Source organism: Prosopis cineraria, unplaced genomic scaffold (assembly GCF_029017545.1).
Source record: "Prosopis cineraria cultivar Desert tree isolate PC_DT_omini unplaced genomic scaffold, ASM2901754v1 PC8, whole genome shotgun sequence".
In the NCBI taxonomy this organism is placed as follows: domain Eukaryota; kingdom Viridiplantae; phylum Streptophyta; class Magnoliopsida; order Fabales; family Fabaceae; genus Prosopis; species Prosopis cineraria.
The window spans coordinates 7113001-7131053 of NW_026555339.1; the positions used below are offsets into that span (position 1 = coordinate 7113001).

The following is an 18053-nucleotide window of genomic DNA, read 5'->3' on the forward strand; positions in this document are numbered from 1 at the left end:
GTATTAAAAAGTTAACATTAATTAAATATTGAATGTTATTCAACATATCTAGTGTACCCCAGATCCTTAATTTCTCCTCGTGTTAAATGCCCTGACTTAAAAAAAAAAAAAAAGGCCGCAGTAGGCTTAATAATTACTGTATTAAATCAGCCCGAACTATGGGCACACCACATCTTTATCTAATAAAAATATTTTTTTACTAATTTAATTAAATAAAAATTTTATGCATTATTATTTTAAAATAGAGTATCTTTTTATTTTTTTAATTAAAAAACTAATTTATATTTATAGTTATATGTTTTTAAATTTTACTGGAAAATGATATTTTCTCTCTCTATTTTTTTTTTTGGGAAAAAAATGGACAAGATGATATATGGTCACTCGTCAGTCCTCAGTACTAGGGCTACACAAAAGACTAAAGAGATTGAACTTTAGCCTAATTCGGAGTCTGGTCCTTTTCATAAAAAGGACTGGGTTAGGTAACCCATAGTCCAGTCTGGTCCTGTGAAAACTCGGAGATTAACAAGACTGGACTTGGTCCATAGGACTGGGAGACTGGTCCTGTTAGTCCAATACTCACTTGGCCTTTTTTTTTTTCTCTATGATGACCAATAATCTATTTCAACTTAACAAACTCAATTAAGATAATAAAAACACTTATAATCATAATAAATCCATAATAATTTCTAACACCAAGAAAATAAAATTTTAGTTACAGTCCAAACTCTAAATGATTTAAATACATAATTTCAATAAAAAATCAGAGGAAAGATCGAAAATAGACAAGAGGAAAAAAATCAGCAAGAACAGAAGTAATAAAAATCAACCCACAGACATGTTCCTTCAAAGTTCGAACAGATCAAGATCAGAGTGCAAAGTGCAAGGCAGGCAGGGGCTAGGGCTTTGGCGCATTGAAGAAATTGAGAATGAGAGCAACGTTGACGTGAGTGACTGAGACGCTAAATGCTGTTGAGTAACAGTGTTGAAGTTTTTTTTTTATTAGAGTGCAAAGTGCAAGGCAGGATTAAGACTTTTTTTAAGGCTTATTAATTAATAATTTATAAATTAATTTTAATTATATTAAAATAATTATATAGGACCAAATCGGACCACTTAGTCCACATGCTTGGTCTCTAGTCTGGTTTTACTCGAAAAATCAATCCTGTCTTTTTAGTTTTTTTGGTCCTATAAGACAAGCATTTTACAGAATTGGATAAGATCGGATTTTTGTGGGTCGGACCGGACCGAACGAGATCACGAGACTTTTGTACAGCCCTGCTCAATACTAAATCACGCAAAAATCTGTTGCCGAGAAGGGAAAAAAAAAACTGACATCACATACGTGGCAACACACTATTTGTTCTGTCCGGCTGAGAAATGCACAAAGGCGCGTCCACCGCTACCGTCCTTCCTTTATTCGGTGAGTCAAACCAGAATTTTCTTTCAGACGACTTGCGTTGATCCTCACCACCGCGATCGGAAAAAGTAAAAAACTGAGAGGAGAGAGAGGAGATTCAAGAGAAGGGAAGGGGGGAGAGAGAGACAGAGAAGCCATGAGCAGAAGAAACACTAATCTTCTGAAGATCATCATCCTCCTCTTCATCCTCAATTCCCTCTCCCTCTTCCTCTACTTCACCTCCTACTACTCCTCCACCAAACATTCCCTTCCCCGTCCCTTGCTGCATCATCTTCGAACCCAAACCCAATTCCTGAAATCTTGGCCGATCCTTCCCTCTTACCTCCCTTGGACCCAACCACCCACCAACTCTGTAGATTTCCGCTCCTGCGAAGCCTTTTGGCAACGGCTTCATCCACCGCCATGATCTCCTTTCCTCCAGTGCTCTCTCCAACAGTTCCGGCGGCGGCGGATGGTTTCGTTGTTGGTACAGCGATACATTGCGGAGCTCGATATGTGAGGGAGGGAAGCTTCGGATGGTGCCAGAGAGAATACAGATGTCAATGGGAGGCGAGAACTTGAAGGAGGTCTTGGGGAGGAAAGAGGAGGATGAGCTTCCTGTGTTTCAGAACGGTGCTTTTGAGGTTCTTGGAGGGAAAGGGCTTAGTGAAGAGAAGCAGCTCGTGAGCCACGAGTTCTTGGATCAGTATGTGCCTCAAGGCGAAGTTCTGAGGCATACAATGCGCGATTTGATCAGTTCGATCAGGGTAGTTGGTGAGAAGGACTTCGCTTGCGATGAGGTTATAGGGATTAATTGGTTTTCACTTCTTTGTTCTAACTTTATGAGCAATGTGTGATTACATTGTTGTCATCCCACATGCCCCAAATGGTGTTTATTTAATTCTGAATGTCATCGCAAATGGTGATTGTAAATTTTGATTTCAATATTTTGAAAGGCAGTACTGATTCAGTTTTTAGTAGAGGGATCAATTGGGACTTCTAATAATACTAACACCATGTCCTAAAACTTATTCAAGCCTTTTGCCTACCTATCATTTAGCAATGCCAAACAGGAAATCGGTATTTAAATCTGAATCTGGCTTCAGTATGTTCAGTGCCCGTTGAACACATAAAAGTATTGAACTTTCGTTGGACCTGATCAATGAGGATACAGTGGAATGACGAGTCAAGTTTGGTCAAGCTCCTCTGAGTGAGGAAGTTAAAACTGCTGTTTGTTTAATTTCTGCCTTGTTGAACTTTATCCTCTGATGAGCTGAACTTTAGTCTCATGTTTATCTCTTGTTGCTTGGCTTCTGCTTGCCTGATTCTAACATGAATGTATGAACTTGCAGTGGATTGAGGAGCCAACACTTCTTGTGACTCGCTTTGAGTATGCAAATCTTTTTCACACTATTACAGACTGGTACAGTGCATATGTTTCTTCTAGAGTCACTGGCCTGCCGAATCGACCTCGTTTGATCTTTGTAGACGGCCACTGCATGGTATGCATAATCAGATTGATCGTTATCTTTCCAGTTAATAGTTCTTATGCCATTGCCTGCTTGAGATTTGTGTTTTTTTTTTTTTTTTTAACTATACATTTTGTAAATTTACTTCTGCATTTTCAAAGTATTCTCTAGTTTCCTCCTACTGTGAAATAATTGATTTGTTTTTTCATCTTCCACACAATTGGTTAAAATCTTTGGATTCACTACTTTCCTCCTATTGTAAAAAATTTCAGTCACCCCTGGAAGAGACATGGAAAGCATTATTCTCAAGTATCAACTATGCTAAAAACCACAGTGGTTCTGTTTGTTTTCACCATGCTATTCTCTCACCTTTGGGATATGAAACCGCGCTGTTTAAAGGTCTAACAGAATCTATAAATTGTGATGGAGCATCTGCACTTCATCTATGGCATAACCCTGATAATCTCAAAACTGCACGTATATCTGAGTTCGGAGAGATGATCAGAGCAGCTTTTGAGTTGCCCTTAAACCAACACCACATCAGAAAGCCAACCTCTGGTCACAATGTCCTTTTTGTTCGCCGGGAAGATTATTTAGCTCATCCTCGCCATGGTGGCAAAGTCGAGTCAAGGCTTACTAATGAGGCACAAGTCTTTAACCTCCTGAAGAGCTGGGCATCCAGCTATGAAGGATGCAAACTTAACCTTGTGAATGGATTGTTTGCGCACATGTCTATGAAAGAACAGGTCCAAGCCATTCAAGATGCATCGGTGATCATTGGTGCTCATGGTGCTGGTCTTACTCACATTGTATCCGCATTGCCTAAAACTGTGATTCTTGAGATAATTAGCAGCCAATTCAGGCGTCCACATTTTCAGTTGATCTCCAGGTGGAAAGGGCTGGAATACCATGCTATAAACCTTTCTGGTTCATATGCAAATCCTCAGGATGTTATCAATGAGCTGAGCAGGATAATGAAAGGCCTTGGATGCTAAAATTTTGGTTGTTTTGGACTGTAGAGTCAGTTTTGCTACTGGCAGGCAGAGCTATAGCTGCTATGTGTAGTTGAAGATATACGAAAATGGAGTCTAACTTAGCAAAGCCGCTCGTGTTTGATAATGGTTTTACAAAAACAGCCACAATGGGGTATGTTATCTTGCAGCATCATTCTTTGTATATTGATTCTTGGCTGTATATTACGTTAGATTATTGCTTATTTTTTTTCAGGGTATGTTCGTCGGGAACAGAAGGTGTTAATTGGAGAATCTAATACTGAAGATTAAAAAAATTATTGCATTTGATTTTTTTTCATTTTGAATTTGTAGAGAATTTTTGTGTTGCAAAATAAGAAGTGTAAAGATGAACTGGACGAAAAAGTTGAAAATCAAATCAAATCAATACAGTTAAATCGATATATGAACAATACGTGTGAATTGGTTGAAACTTATTCGTAAATCGTGAGCCAATATTATTGAAGCTTACGATGCTTCAAACGTTGTTGTGGAAACAATGGGAAATTATATGGAGGCAATGATAAGCAGAAGAAAAAATTAACACTCCTTTTATTAAAAAATAAAAAGTATTTTAATTAAATTTTACTTTTAATAAAGTAGTTATTTATTTTTAAATTAACATTATTTTTTCATATTTATTTCTATATAATAAGGTGTTTTATTCTGAAATAAATATAAAGTAATTATTTAATAAGAATATTTTTTTAAAACATGCAATGATTATATCTTTAAATATTAAAACGTTTTATATTTTAAATATTTAACCTTTCAAAAATATTTTATATGTTTTAAATAAAGTGAAATCAGTTAAGCTGCTAGGCCTTTGACAATTTTTTTAGATAAATATAAATATTAATTAAATTAGGCAGTTGCAAATGGGACCAGAAAGCTGAAACTGAAGGTTAAAAGGAGAAAATACATGCCTTAAATGTCTTATTTAAATGAAAAAATATAATAAATTTTTTTAAATTATGTAAATAATAATTCGATTCGATCATTTAAAATATTATAATACTAATAAAGTCCTTAAAAGCTTTTTTGTCAATTATTTTTTTAAAAAAGACTATTTTATTTTTATTAAAAATAGCAAAATTCAATTATAACTTTTATTTCGTAAATCTTAAGAGTTTTAAAATATTATAACTTGTGAATCGTAATTTTTGTTATTAAAAAAAAAGCCCTCAATCATAAATTTTATTTAAAAAATCACAACTTTTATTATATGAATTGCAAGAATTGAATAAAAAATCATAATTTATCAATTCTATATTTCTATTATTGAAAAACAAGTTCTCAAAATAATAAATTTTATTCACAATTTTATTTAAAGAATCAAAACTTTTCTTCAAAGAATCACAAATATTGAATAAGAAATTACAACTTGTTAATAAGGATGAAATAATCTTTTTTTTTAAACAAAAGTTATTGGTAAAGAGGTTCTTAAAAACTTTATTAGTATTATGATATTTTAAGAGATCAAATTATCATTTATATAATAATAAGGGATTTTATTATTATTTTTCCTGTTTAAAATTATAATTCATGAATTTGTAATTAATTAAATAGCTATTTATAACTATTTTTTTAAAAAAAATTATCAGGATCAAAGTGTCATTAATTCTCCTTTTGGGATTGAATTATTTCTCCTTTATATTAATTAATATTAATAGCATAAAGATTATACAAATCAGACTATTTGTGTAATGTATAAAAAGATATTTAATTTATTTTTGAAACATTGAAATAAATATTTTTATGGCCAGAAAAATATATATTTGACGTTTAAAAAAAATTCAATTCTCTAAATTAGATGGCATAATTATTCCTATAATATTAAAAAATAAAACTTAATTTTGAATTTTTAACGGCATTTATTATGATAATAGAAATTAAATCCTAACTCTACATTGTATAAAAAGTAAAATTTGTCCAGGACTCTGACAATATATATATATATATATATATATTATATAAGCAAATGTTAATTCAAACAATGTTTTTTGTTTTTTTTTTTTTGAAGAACCGAAAAAACAATGCACTGGAATAAAAAATGTCTATCCGCATTGTTCGGAAAGATTTCTCCCTTATAAGGCTTTTGGCTCGGTCTCATCTATCTGCTTGTGTTTTTAGTTTTTACTGCTGTGTAGGACGGAGTTCCTAGTTTTTCTTTCACTCAAGCTCTTGCTTGCCATTGTACCTCAAAAGGAGGAGGAGGGGGAAGAAGAAAGAAGAATGAGAAGAATCAAGGGTTTTCTTTTGTTTTTTTTTTTTGGGGGGTGTTGGGGGACCTCACTTTTTTTTTTTTTATTTCTCTCCATTTCTTCCATTTCTATCATTCATTAATTTTATTATTTAAAAAAATTATTTAATAAAAAAATTTGAATGGTGAGAATGAAAAAAAAAAAAAAAATGAAGGAAAAAGAACGGAGGGACTCTTGATCAGGTGCTGGGGAACCTAAAATACAAAAGAGGAGAGAATAAATGCTACTTCTAGTATGTCTTGCTTTGCTTGGCCACATAGACTTGTCCCATGAAACACTCTGATTTGCTGACTCAGCACTTTGAGAAAAGGTTGAAAAAGAGAACATCAACCTTGCGTTGTCGGGAAGGAAGCATCTTTCTTCTTTGGCTGTAGTTTATTGTAATAAATCTTCCACATTCACCTCCTTGAGCTGTCGTTGCGGCGTTGAAGCCTGCAAGGCCAAGCGTAAGCTCTGAAATCAGCAGAAGATGGCATTTCCAGAATCGCGTTTGGTTTCTTCGAACGAGGTCAAGGATGCTATTACTGAGTTCGGTATGTGAAAGTCCTCTTTATACATGTCATTCAGGTCCCAAACAAAGTTTTGTGAACCTCGAATCCAACACACAAACACAATGTCATAATGCAATGCAATGTCCACAATCGGCTGTGTTTTTGAAGTATGGGTGTTTCAAAGTAGTCACTTTTGAACTCATTACGTTGAACGAATCTAAGATAAGTAAAGTAGCTCTTACCGCGAAGATATGGATTGGTAGAAAAGTTGGGTAGAACAAATTTTAGGAGAATGAATACGATAAAAAGATATTTCTTTCTTTCTTTTTTGTTTTGTTTCGTTTCCCCTAGCCCAGTCCAGAATGAGAAGGGTGAGACAGGTAGAGTACTATCTGACAGCAATAACTTACTTTGTTCTGGGCTCTTCTTTATAATTGAATTCCACTTAAGCTCTGAGGGCTATGCCTTAGTTGGTCGAAGGTTTCAGTAGGGTCCTTCCTTACTTGAAAAGGTGATACTTCTACTACTACTAGGGTCCCTCTTTAGTTGAAAAGGTTATATTTATACCTGCAAATTTGGTTTTTATGTTAAGAGTCTGTTCAGTTGTTCTTCACCTGCATACTTGATGCTGACACTTCTACAGCAATATTCATGACTTGCATTTTAGATTTAAAATATATACTACATGACATGGCTATTTGAGTAATTTCTTTGAGTCTTGAATTTTTCTTGTTTTAATATGAATTCACATTTTGCTTCTACTATTGCCAAAAGCTAGGGGATTTAACCACAATTACTACCGCCCATTGCACCTAGCAACACTCAAAGGTGATTGGGAATCTGTGAGGGCGTTCATCGAGCATGATCCAAATGCATTGACAGCAAAGATCACCACAATTTCTAGGACTGCACTACAAGTGGCAGCCATAGCAGGGCAGTGGAAACTTGTGGAGAAGTTGGTGCAGCAAATGCCTGTAGAAGCGCTTGCCGAGGTAGACTTGATGGGATGTACTGCCCTGCACTATGTTGCATTGGGTGGAAATGCAACAGCAGCCAAGGCATTGGTGACCAAGAATCCTTCTGTGACACAAATAACTGATTTTGAAGGATTCTCTCCTCTTGTCTATGCAATTACTTCTTCTACAAGTAAAGAGTTGGTATGGTACCTTGCTTTGGTTACTACAGATGAGAGACCTGCTTGCCCATTCTCTGGTCCTTCAGCTAGTCGTCTTGTTGCTTTGCTTACTGCTGCAGGATTTCATGGTAATTAAACTTTTTCAGTATATATTTGGCTATTTATGTTTTCAGAATGTCTGGTTGATGTGAATAGTGTGATGGAGACAATTTTGGACTATTGTTAACATGTTATCTTATGTTAACACTAACCAACATTGACAGCAGTTAAGTCATCAATGGTTATCAAAACAAATGTTGACTGAGACAACAATTTCTTTTAGTGATGTTTCAGTATGGTTGGACTCATGTTTTTTTTTTTTTTTCAAATATGATCGTGCTACACTCATTCAGCATGGACTCATGTTGTTGAAGACTGATTAGATGAGAAGGTGTACTTGACTTGTAGGCCTTGTAGTATATTTCATACCAACCATTAACATAATTTTTTATGGACCATGATAGAATAATTATCCATTTTTTGAGATTTGACCAAATCTGGAATTTAACTTCAGCAGAAGGCAAAATTTATGTAGTTTTTCAGTGACTGATTGCAAAGCTAGCATTTTATGCTGGGCTAAAAGGCAGACTAATGTACAAGCTCATCAAACTATTCAACTCCTGTAGTCTCATACTCTCTTGTTTCTTTTCAATAATTATGCTTCTTTCTAGTGCGCAGATATCACTCTGTTTCTTCTTCAGCGCTATCCCAACTTGGCCACCATGGCAGACTCAAATGGGAGTGTTATATTTAATGTCTTGTCGAAAATGCCCTCAGACTTCCAAAGTGGAAGTGAGCTTGGGCTTTTGGGAAGCTTCATTTACCACTGTAAGTACCCATTTTGGCAAAATTCTTCTCTCATTCCAAGCTTCATTTTGGTCCTTGTCTTTCACGAAATTTAATTTTCTTATTCTACCGTTACATTAGTTGTTTCAGTGGAACTTGATCATTTACAGCCAAGAGGAGATTTGAAGGATCTTCATGACACATCAAACAAAGGTTTCATCTGGAAAGCTATTGAGAAGCTGGGTATGTTTTATTGTAATAGAAGCACATTTTGAGAGATCCTCAAGATCCATTCTTAGCCTCACTTTTCTACGTAACTAAATTTTACCTGCAGTTCCACGCATAAAGCTAGTAAGAGACACAAAGTTGAGACATAAATCTGCTCTAAGATTGGTAGAGTATGTTTGTTCACAAGCTTTGATCATGAACAGCTCGCTATTCTGGCAGTCTTTCATCAGTGCAGACATTTTGTACAATACCATATCATCTGGGATAGTTGAAATTTTAAGGATATATTTCCAGTTCTTTCCTGATTTGATTTGGACTAAAATGCCATATGAAGGATATATAATGCAAGTTGCCATCAAGAATCGGCAAGAAAAGGTCTTTAGCCTTTTGTGTAAGATGCCAATCGGTAAGCTATTAGTTTTGGTGGTAGATGAATCACAAAATACCACATCACATCTTGCAGCAAGGTTGACTTCTTCTCCTCAGCTGGCCTCAATTTCTGGTGCAGCATTTCAGATGCAAAAAGAGTTACAATGGTTTAAGGTATGCTTCATCTTATTATAATTCACCTCCTTGCAGGCTTTCAAAGTTTAATTTCTTACAGATACCGACAATGGGATAATCCCTTTCATGCAGAACAAGAAGGGAATTAAAATTAAATAAAAGAAACTGAGTCCCCAATGTCAAAGACCAAATGTGAGTCAATTATCAAAGGAATGTGGATTCTGGCTAATAAAACCCTAAGCATAAAACCTTTTTTTTTTTTTTTGGCAAATTCATAATTAGATCCTTAGTTCTTTGATTGGCCGCGTACAAATCCAAATCACTTCTTGCATCGCATTGCTCTTGCAGGAAGTGGAGAAATTGGATCATCCTCTTCATAAACAAGTTAAAAACCAGGATGGGGAAACAGCTTGGCAGTTATTCAAGGATGAGCATAAGGGTTTGCTTGAACAAGGAGAGAAGTGGATGAAAGATACTTCAAACTCATCTATGTTAGTGGCAGCTCTTATTGCCACAGTTGCTTTTGCTGCTACTATCACGGTACCTGGAGGCAATGACCAGGACAAAGGAATCCCAATATTCTTGAGGGATAAAGCATTCATGGTGTTTGCTGTCTCAGATGCATTGGCTTTATTTTCCTCTGTAGCTTCTATTTTCATTTTCTTATCAATATTAACCGCGTACTATGCTGAAGAAGATTTCCTCAGGACACTGCCTAGCAAGATGATTCTAGCTTTGGCCTCTCTGTTCTTTTCTACAGCAACAATACTGATAGCTTTTGGGGCAGCTCTTTCTTTGACTCTTGGGGAAAGACTCAAATGGGTGCCAATTCCAATCACTCTTATGGCTTCTCTCCCACTTGCTCTATTTGCAGTGCTTCAAGTTCCCCTGTTTGTAAGAATGATCATATCAACTTATGGACGTGCAATCTATCACCCTCAAGATCTTTGGTAGCACTTTCAATGTCTAATATGGGAAATTCGATGCCCAAATGTTGCCCTTCCTGAATGGATTCCAAAGCTAGTGGCACTGCAAGCAATTCCAAGACTTACAAATGTATAGTATGTTTGGCATGTAGAGAAGTTGTTTTTAAAAACAATTGAAAATATATTTAAAAAGAGTATGAAATGAGTGTTTTTCATTTCCTTTTAGAAATCATTTTTCTACTTAATAAAATGTAAAACATTGAAGGATAATTCTCTTAAAATGCTTGTTCAATTAATATCCATTGAATCATCTTATGTTTTTTATAAAAATGGATTTTTGGGATGGCAAAACTTTTAACATGTCAAGTTTATTGTAGTTATTGATTTGATTTTTTAAGTTTAATTTTTATCGAATTAATTTTTTTAATTATCATATTAATTTTTTTAATTTTAAAATGTAAATGGATTCTTGAACTAATTTAATATGTAAAGTATATTAAAAAGTTTACATATATGTGTAGCTAAAGTCTAACTTTTATCGATATAGATACTAATTTTATGTTTTGATATTTTATTTTTCAAGATTTTTTGAGTTTGTTTTTTATTATTTACCAAAAAAAACTCTCACAGATATTATCAATATTTTATTATTCATATTAGTTTATTTTAACAAAGTTATCTCCTTTTTTAAATAATAAGAATCATCAAATTAATAACCAGACAAATTTAAAGACCAATATGATAAAAAATTAGGCACCTCTTTATTTTTCCTGCAAATATTTCTATGGTAAAATGACAATAAAGTTTTATAAAAAATATATAAATAACAATTAAGTCTTTTAAAATGACATAATTTTTTTAAGTATCTTTTTTACACTAATAATTTTAGATTAAATGACTAAATTACTCTTTATTTAAAATAAAAAATAATTTAATCATTTAAATTAAAATTGTTTTCAAATTTAAAGGAATTTTGACATTTCAAAAGACTTGCTTATCATTTATATAACTTGATGAAATTTTATTATTATTTTCTCAATTTTCATTATTGTAAAATGCTGGCAAATAATATTTTTAAGGATTTATTCACGGCGTCATTTTGCGAAACGGGAAAAGGTGCTTTTCCTGAACATCTCAAAACGCGCAGTTTAGTTTAAAAGCCATCTGAGCTTAATAAGCCATCCTAAAAGGTAAAACTGTAAAAGGCCTTCCCGCCGCACTTACTGAAGCCTTCGACAGTTTGGGAACGGAGGACAAGCAGAGGTGAGTGCGGCCGCGGCGACTAGAATTCTTCGATGCAAATCTGCGTGAGGTCACTTATTCATTAATCCATATAGTTGTTTAATGATTTCCCAATGCTGTCTTGGCTCTTTGATCTCTTCTTCCCGAGTGAAAAAAAATTTTTAATCAAAACTGAAATACGTCATTCGACTGACGACAGTTCCAAGTGACATTTGAACTGATATGTTTGCTTACTCGCGCACATATCATATAATTGCTTCTTAGATTTTTCATGTGTTTTTGCTGCACTTTTTATACTGTCTAATAATTGCTTCTTCGATGTCTCGCGGATGTTCTTGCTGCATTATTATTATTATTATTTTTTTAATCTTGTTGCCACTACTTTTAATCTTTTCCACTTAGAAAGGTCAGACCCATTAAAGTCATTATCTTAGGCGTCTTTCTCATTTACCTGTTTTCCGCGCGAGTTTTTTTTTTTTTTTCCCCGTCCCTACGTCGTGAGTGTGGAAGATGACGAAGGAAGAAGATGAATTTTTAACTAGAAGATGGTCAGAATCAGATTCCTGTATTACAATCAAAGGCTACTATATTTTAACCACACATGCGACGTCGTTTTATTGCAGATGCCGAGAAGTACCACCATTGCTCGATGCAGAGATTATGCAATGTGTGTGAATGTTGGTGGGGATTCTCCCCAACCAGTAAATACCAACCTCTTGCCATGCGGGTGCTCTTCAAAGTCAGAAGCTGCTTCTTCTTCAGTAACTCGTCGGCGTCTTATTCCACCCACTCCCACTACCTCCCTTATGGACTCATTACCTTCTCCGCCAAAATCTCAACTTTGCAATTTCTCCTTCAATTCCACGCCATTACCGTCACTACAGGTAACTCCAACAATGTCTTCATCGCATCCAAGCTCATATCTCTCTACGATTCCTTCAGCCAGCCCACTTGCTCCACCATGGTGTTTCAATCACTTCTTGATTCCAAGGACGTCTTTCTTTGGAACTCCATTATCAAAAGCCATTTTTCCCACGGCAGTTATTCTCAAGCTCTTAGCTTCTACTCCCAAATGCGAGATTCCGCTGTTTTGCCTAACAGATTCACTATCCCCATGGTTGTTTCTGCGTGCGCAGAGCTGATGTTGCTAGATTATGGGAAGAACGTTCATGGCTTGTCTTCCAAACTTGGACTTTTGCTGATGGGTCTGCAGTGGGTTCATCTTTTGTGTCCTTGTATTCCAGATGTGGCCAAATGAATCACGCCTCTCACGTGTTTGTGGAAATTCCTGTGAAAGATGTGGTTGCTTGGACTTCGCTTGTGATTGGGTATGTGCAAAATGAGGAGAGTGAGAAGGGGTTGAACTGTCTTTGTGAGATGCATAGGACTGGTGAAGTTGACGTGAAGCCCAACTTTAGAACATTGGAGGGTGGATTTCAAGCTTGTGGGAATCTGGGTGCCCTTTCAGAAGGCAGATGTTTACACGGTTTAGTATTAAAAAATGGAATTGGATGTTCACAAGTCATACAATCTTCAATTTTGTCCATGTATTGTAAATGTGGAACTCCCCAAGAAGCTTATCAATCCTTTTGTCAATTAATTAACAAAGACCTCCTGTCATGGACATCAATCATTAGTAATTTTGCAAGGTTTGGGTTGATGACTGAATGTGTTAGGTTTTTTAGGGAAATGCAAGAAAAACAAATACGTCCTGATAGAATTGTCATCCGCTGCATCCTTCTGGGTTTCAGTAATTCCTTGAGCATATCCGAAGCAAAAGCATTTCATGGGTTTATCGTAAGGAGATATTTTGCATCTGATGAGGTAGTTCACAATGCGTTATTGTTTATGTACTGCAAGTTTGGAATGTTAAGTTTAGCTGAGAATCTTTTCCACAGGGGTAAACAGAGCCTAGAATGCTGGAACTCAATGGTTAATGGCTATGGTAGAGTCGGTAGGAGTGTGAAGTGTATTGAAAGTTTCAGGGAGATGCAATATTCAGGTATTCGTTCTGAATCAAATAGCTTAGTTTCTGCAGTTGCTTCTTGTACTCAGCTAGGGGCAACCAAAATAGGAAGGTCAATTCATTGCTATGTAGTAAAGAATTTTATGGATGACAATGTATCGGTGGTCAATTCACTCATAGACATGTATGGAAAATGTGGGAAGATGGATTTTGCTCGGACATTATTTGATGGGATGGAGAGGGATGTTATTTCATGGAACACCCTGCTATCATCTCTTGTTCAAGCTGGGCATCACCAAGAGGCTATTAACCTATTTAATAATATGGTTGTAGAAGACCAAAAGCCAAATACGGCCACCCTAGTTGTTATTCTTTCAGCTTGTTCTCACCTTGCATCTCTGGAGGAAGGAGCAAGAGTTCACCACTATCTTAATGAAAGAGGTTTCAAACTCAATATACCACTTGGCACAGCTTTGGTTGATATGTATGCTAAGTGTGGGCAGCTAGAAAAGTCAAGACAAATGTTTGACTCAATGGAAGAGAAGGATGCTGTTTGCTGGAATGTGATGATTTCAGGTTATGGAGTGAATGGATATGCAGAATCTGCTGTGGATATATTTCAAAGAATGGAAGAAGCAAATGTTAAGCCCAATGAAGTTACCTTCCTTGCTCTTCTCACAGCATGTGCCCATGCAGGGCTTGTTGAAGAAGGAAAGCACCTGTTCGCTAGGATGCAGAGTTACTCTATGAAACCCAATCTGAAGCACTACACTTGTATGGTAGATCTTCTAGGGAGGTCAGGTAACTTGCAAGAAGCAGAAGCTCTAGTTCTGTCCATGCCCATCTCTCCAGATGGTGGTGTTTGGGGTGCTATATTAAGTGCTTGCAATAATCACAATCAAATTGAGATGGGAATAAGGATAGCTCAATATGCTGTTGACTCGGATCCAGTAAATGATGGATACTATATAACGCTGGCCAATATGTATAGCTCTATTGGTAAGTGGGAAGAAGCAGAAAATGTCAGAAGGATGATGATAGAGAGATGCTCAATAGGAAAGAAAGCTGGTTGGAGTATGCTTTAAGCTATGAGGCATTTCTAGTGGTTAAAAGTTGTCTCTGAAGGCTAAACTGTGGAAATGTCAAAGGACAGTTAGCTTGGCAACTTGGCACTGATCTTGAACCTAATGCAGTTAACCCAAATGTTAAATGGATTGTCCATGATTAATTTTGGCCCCATATTCTTGGCATGCTTGCAGAGCTTACTATTGGGTTAAGGCAGCTGACAGGTGATTCATGTCTATTTTTGTCGAATGTTTACTTTGAATCACGAGGGTTGAAATTATGACAATTATGTTCCTGAGAATGATTACTTCCTTACAGAGTTACCGTTAGTGATGCTCAGATCAAAATGAGTATATCTTTTAGAAGTTTTGATTGAAACATAATTAATAGTGATTATAGAAACTAGAGAGAAATAGTGAAGGTTATGGTTTGTAAACCTTGGCCTCCAAATCTCTTGTACAGAGATGGTGAAAATACTTATGGGGAAAAAATCCTTCCAATTCTGAACCCCCTCTCACTCTCCTTGTTTCTATTTTCAGAAATTCTCGTTGGGGAAGGCTTGTTGATGGCTTTGAGGACCCCTTAAACCTGAGGTAATCAATCAACGTTTTTGGATAAGCAAATTGTAAAAATCACAGTCTCTGTGATGCCCTTAGAATTTGGTGTTTCAAATATTTCAGTTCAATTTTTGAAGATTAATAGCTGCCCCGAATGTTTAAGTGAAGTTGTATTTGTGAGTCTGACCAACTTCCTTCTAAATATAACAGGAATTCTTGGCCTTAAGTGTTTCATACAAGTGAAGTTCTACCAGTGATTCTGACCTGCTAACTTTTAAATATGAGTATATAACAGGAATTCTTAGCCCTGGCTCTTGCAGCAAGTTTGTAGCAGCAATCATTTGTGAAGTTTATTCGTCATTTGAAATAATGCTGGTAGAAAATGTATATACTAGTTTTATTGGCCTAATTTCATGAGCAAGGCGGGTGATTTCTGCTTGATGTCTTAAATTGAATCGTTATCAATGTATAACCTTTGCTTGATGTCGATACTTGATGCATTCATATTATTATCTACCCTTAAAAGTGGCTACAGAAACGTTCAACAGATTGCACGAGGGGTAATAGATATTTTAGTATTCTTGTTAGATGTATGAGGAAATGCGTACTGAAACTTTTTAATTGTTTTGCAGTCAATTCCTGAGTAAAATTATACAATACAAGATGTATAAGACGCTCATACATCAACTTCTTGTAGACACGTGAGACGAAGGCAATGAGCACGGATACATTGGCTGTTTATTTCAGAGGCAGAAAATGCTAAATCAAAAGCCTTTCCCAAGTCAATGAATCACATGAAAGCAAACCAAGAGTATGCCTGCAATGGGATATGGTCTATGGTCTTCAAGAACTGTTACACTTTGCTACAACAAGAAAGAATAATGAGTTATTAAAGTGTCCAATCCAAAACAAATCTTGAAATACAAGTCCAAAGTTGTTCATATATCAATACTCATTCAAAGTTGAGATGAATACCTCAGCATCGACGAGGTGTTTTCAGACCACATTTAGCGGGCAAGGCCAATGCATTTTTTGGGTTGATCCCAGCTGCAGGTAATAGAGACTTGTAACTGCAAAGACAAGGCAGATTGGCTTGCTTAATGATTGCACAACATCTCTTCGTTGGCGGTGGCGGGTATCTCCCAGTAATCGCTGCACGGCACAAGTTCAGCCTAGATGTTTCAACGTTACATATCACAACAGCTTGGGCACCACCCAACAAGGCAATGAGCAGTGCTGCTACCAGCCACTTCACCAAAGCTTTGCCACTAGCCTGACCCATACTTTCCTTAACCAGGTAGAACTCAGAAGCAGTGAATTAGCTAGGTCTAGCTGATAATGTTCTCATGTCTGAATGTTAATTTATAGAGAATTCTTAGTGTTGTGTTGGAACATTTTGCCTTAGTTTAGTTTAGCATCAAAAGTTCTCTTTGTTTTAGGTGTGTCATGTGAAGCCAGACTGTAGAGAGGTTCACGAGATGGGTTTACTTGAAAATTAAAAGGAGGGATCATAATCATAAGCAAGCAAACAAACAAAACTTAATCTGGCCCATCACTTGCTAACAAACAAAAATGGGTTATTTTGTTTGAGAGTCACCAAGCAACTTAATTATTCTTTATGTCTTCCTGCAATAGTTTGCTCTTGTTAGGTTTTCATGGTCAGAGATTGCTTGCTTACTGGATGCTAGCTAGCCCGTGAAAGCATATTACTGAATTAGAAAAAGGAATCGTTTTGTTTTGAAGTGAAGCTAGCAGATTAACAATGCAAAGCTATTTGTTGTATTACTAGGCCCCCGGAATTGCTGGAATGATTGGACACGCGAATGAAAATGAGTATGAATTTGGTTGAACAAAATTTTGCGATCTTTAATTATATTTGCCTAGATATGAAAAGAAATAAATCAGATTAATTGTGATTTTTCCCATGAACAGAGAAAACATGTCTTTTCAACGAGATTTTAAAACCATAATCAGAAGGCCAAAAGAAAAAAAAGATTTTAAATGTGGATTTCCATGACCCATTGACCATGATCATTTGGCTATTTACCAATGGGAACAGCTTCATGGTGGCCTAACACGTATTTATGACACAAATGTGGATTTTCGTAATTAATAAAATTCAACCTACGTCTACGGTTTCTACTTTCTATAATTTATTTCAATTGTAAAGCAGACACTTGGATAAAAAAAAAAAAAATTTGTATGCCCCTCCTCATGGTATTTATTGTTGCAAAGTTGATTCTTACGGTTTCAAAAGTTTAATTTTAATCCCTCAATCTGTTTTGCTTTTTGTTTGGATAAAAATTTAAATAAATTGAGTCTTCAGATTCATCAAGATTAGAACATGTTTTTAAATTTAAAAAATGCTTAAGGAAGTACTTACAAAATGTATTATCAATAAAATATTTACATTGACAATGAGATTTGAGACAACATATAGAATATAAATTAAATTTTAATTAATTGAATTAACCTTTGTTGGTTAATTCCTCAATGGATTGGCCGCAAAAGCAAAATCTCATTCCCTTCGTGGTTAACATGAATTAAGAGATCTAAAAGAATGAATGATGTGGATAATGGACCCATGACTTGTCATGTTGATTAGGAGGATATGGAGCCATAATTTGAAAAATAGCCATGCCGAGATAATGCCCACCCTCAGAAATTGGGAAAATGATATTTGAGCACCTTTTTCTTCTCGGAAAAACAAGGATTAAAATATATTTTTATGCTTAATTTTTTTTTTGAGAAGCACCCGATGTTCTAAATTATTAATGGTAATAATTTTACTTTTAAAATAATTAAAATATAACATATTTGTCCCCAATATTAAATATATGTTAACCATTAAAAATGCTGACTAGGACCTAAGTCTAACTGAAAATGCCACCCATCATGTTAGATAAATTTAAATTAAGGTAAATTTTTTTCCTAAACTATTTTCTGAGAAACATTCAATTGACTTAAACTATTTG

General features: G+C 35.4%; 3 protein-coding genes and 1 pseudogene across 4 annotated transcripts; 3 read left to right on the forward strand and 1 right to left on the reverse strand.

Moving 5' to 3' along the window:
• The first annotated feature begins 1435 nt into the window (after window positions 1-1435).
• Window positions 1436-4174, forward strand: LOC129318603 (beta-1,2-xylosyltransferase-like; annotated as a pseudogene).
• A 2351-nt stretch (window positions 4175-6525) lies between these two features.
• On the forward strand, window positions 6526-10558 carry LOC129318576 (uncharacterized). 2 transcript variants are annotated; one of them, XM_054963420.1, is made up of 6 exons: window positions 6526-6672; window positions 7405-7893; window positions 8483-8632; window positions 8741-8833; window positions 8925-9361; window positions 9671-10558. In XM_054963420.1, the coding sequence occupies exons 1-6, from the start codon at window positions 6609-6611 to the stop codon at window positions 10274-10276; spliced, it is 1839 nt and encodes a 612-aa protein (XP_054819395.1). In that variant the 5' UTR covers window positions 6526-6608; the 3' UTR covers window positions 10277-10558. The 2 variants fall into 2 exon arrangements, with proteins under 2 accessions (XP_054819395.1, XP_054819394.1); XM_054963419.1 differs by having other exon boundaries at window positions 6527-6672; window positions 8732-8833.
• Window positions 10559-11971: 1413 nt separating this feature from the next.
• Window positions 11972-16933, forward strand: LOC129318894 (pentatricopeptide repeat-containing protein At4g39952, mitochondrial-like). Its single transcript, XM_054963889.1, is given in 4 exon segments — window positions 11972-12680; window positions 12683-14745; window positions 15061-15114; window positions 15711-16933. Coding segments are annotated over 2 exon segments (2448 nt in total). The 5' UTR covers window positions 11972-12091; the 3' UTR covers window positions 14542-14745; window positions 15061-15114; window positions 15711-16933.
• LOC129318395 (putative lipid-transfer protein DIR1) lies at window positions 16055-16360 on the reverse strand. The gene has a single exon (XM_054963118.1). The coding sequence runs from the start codon at window positions 16358-16360 to the stop codon at window positions 16055-16057; it is 306 nt and encodes a 101-aa protein (XP_054819093.1).
• Window positions 16934-18053: the final 1120 nt, after the last annotated feature.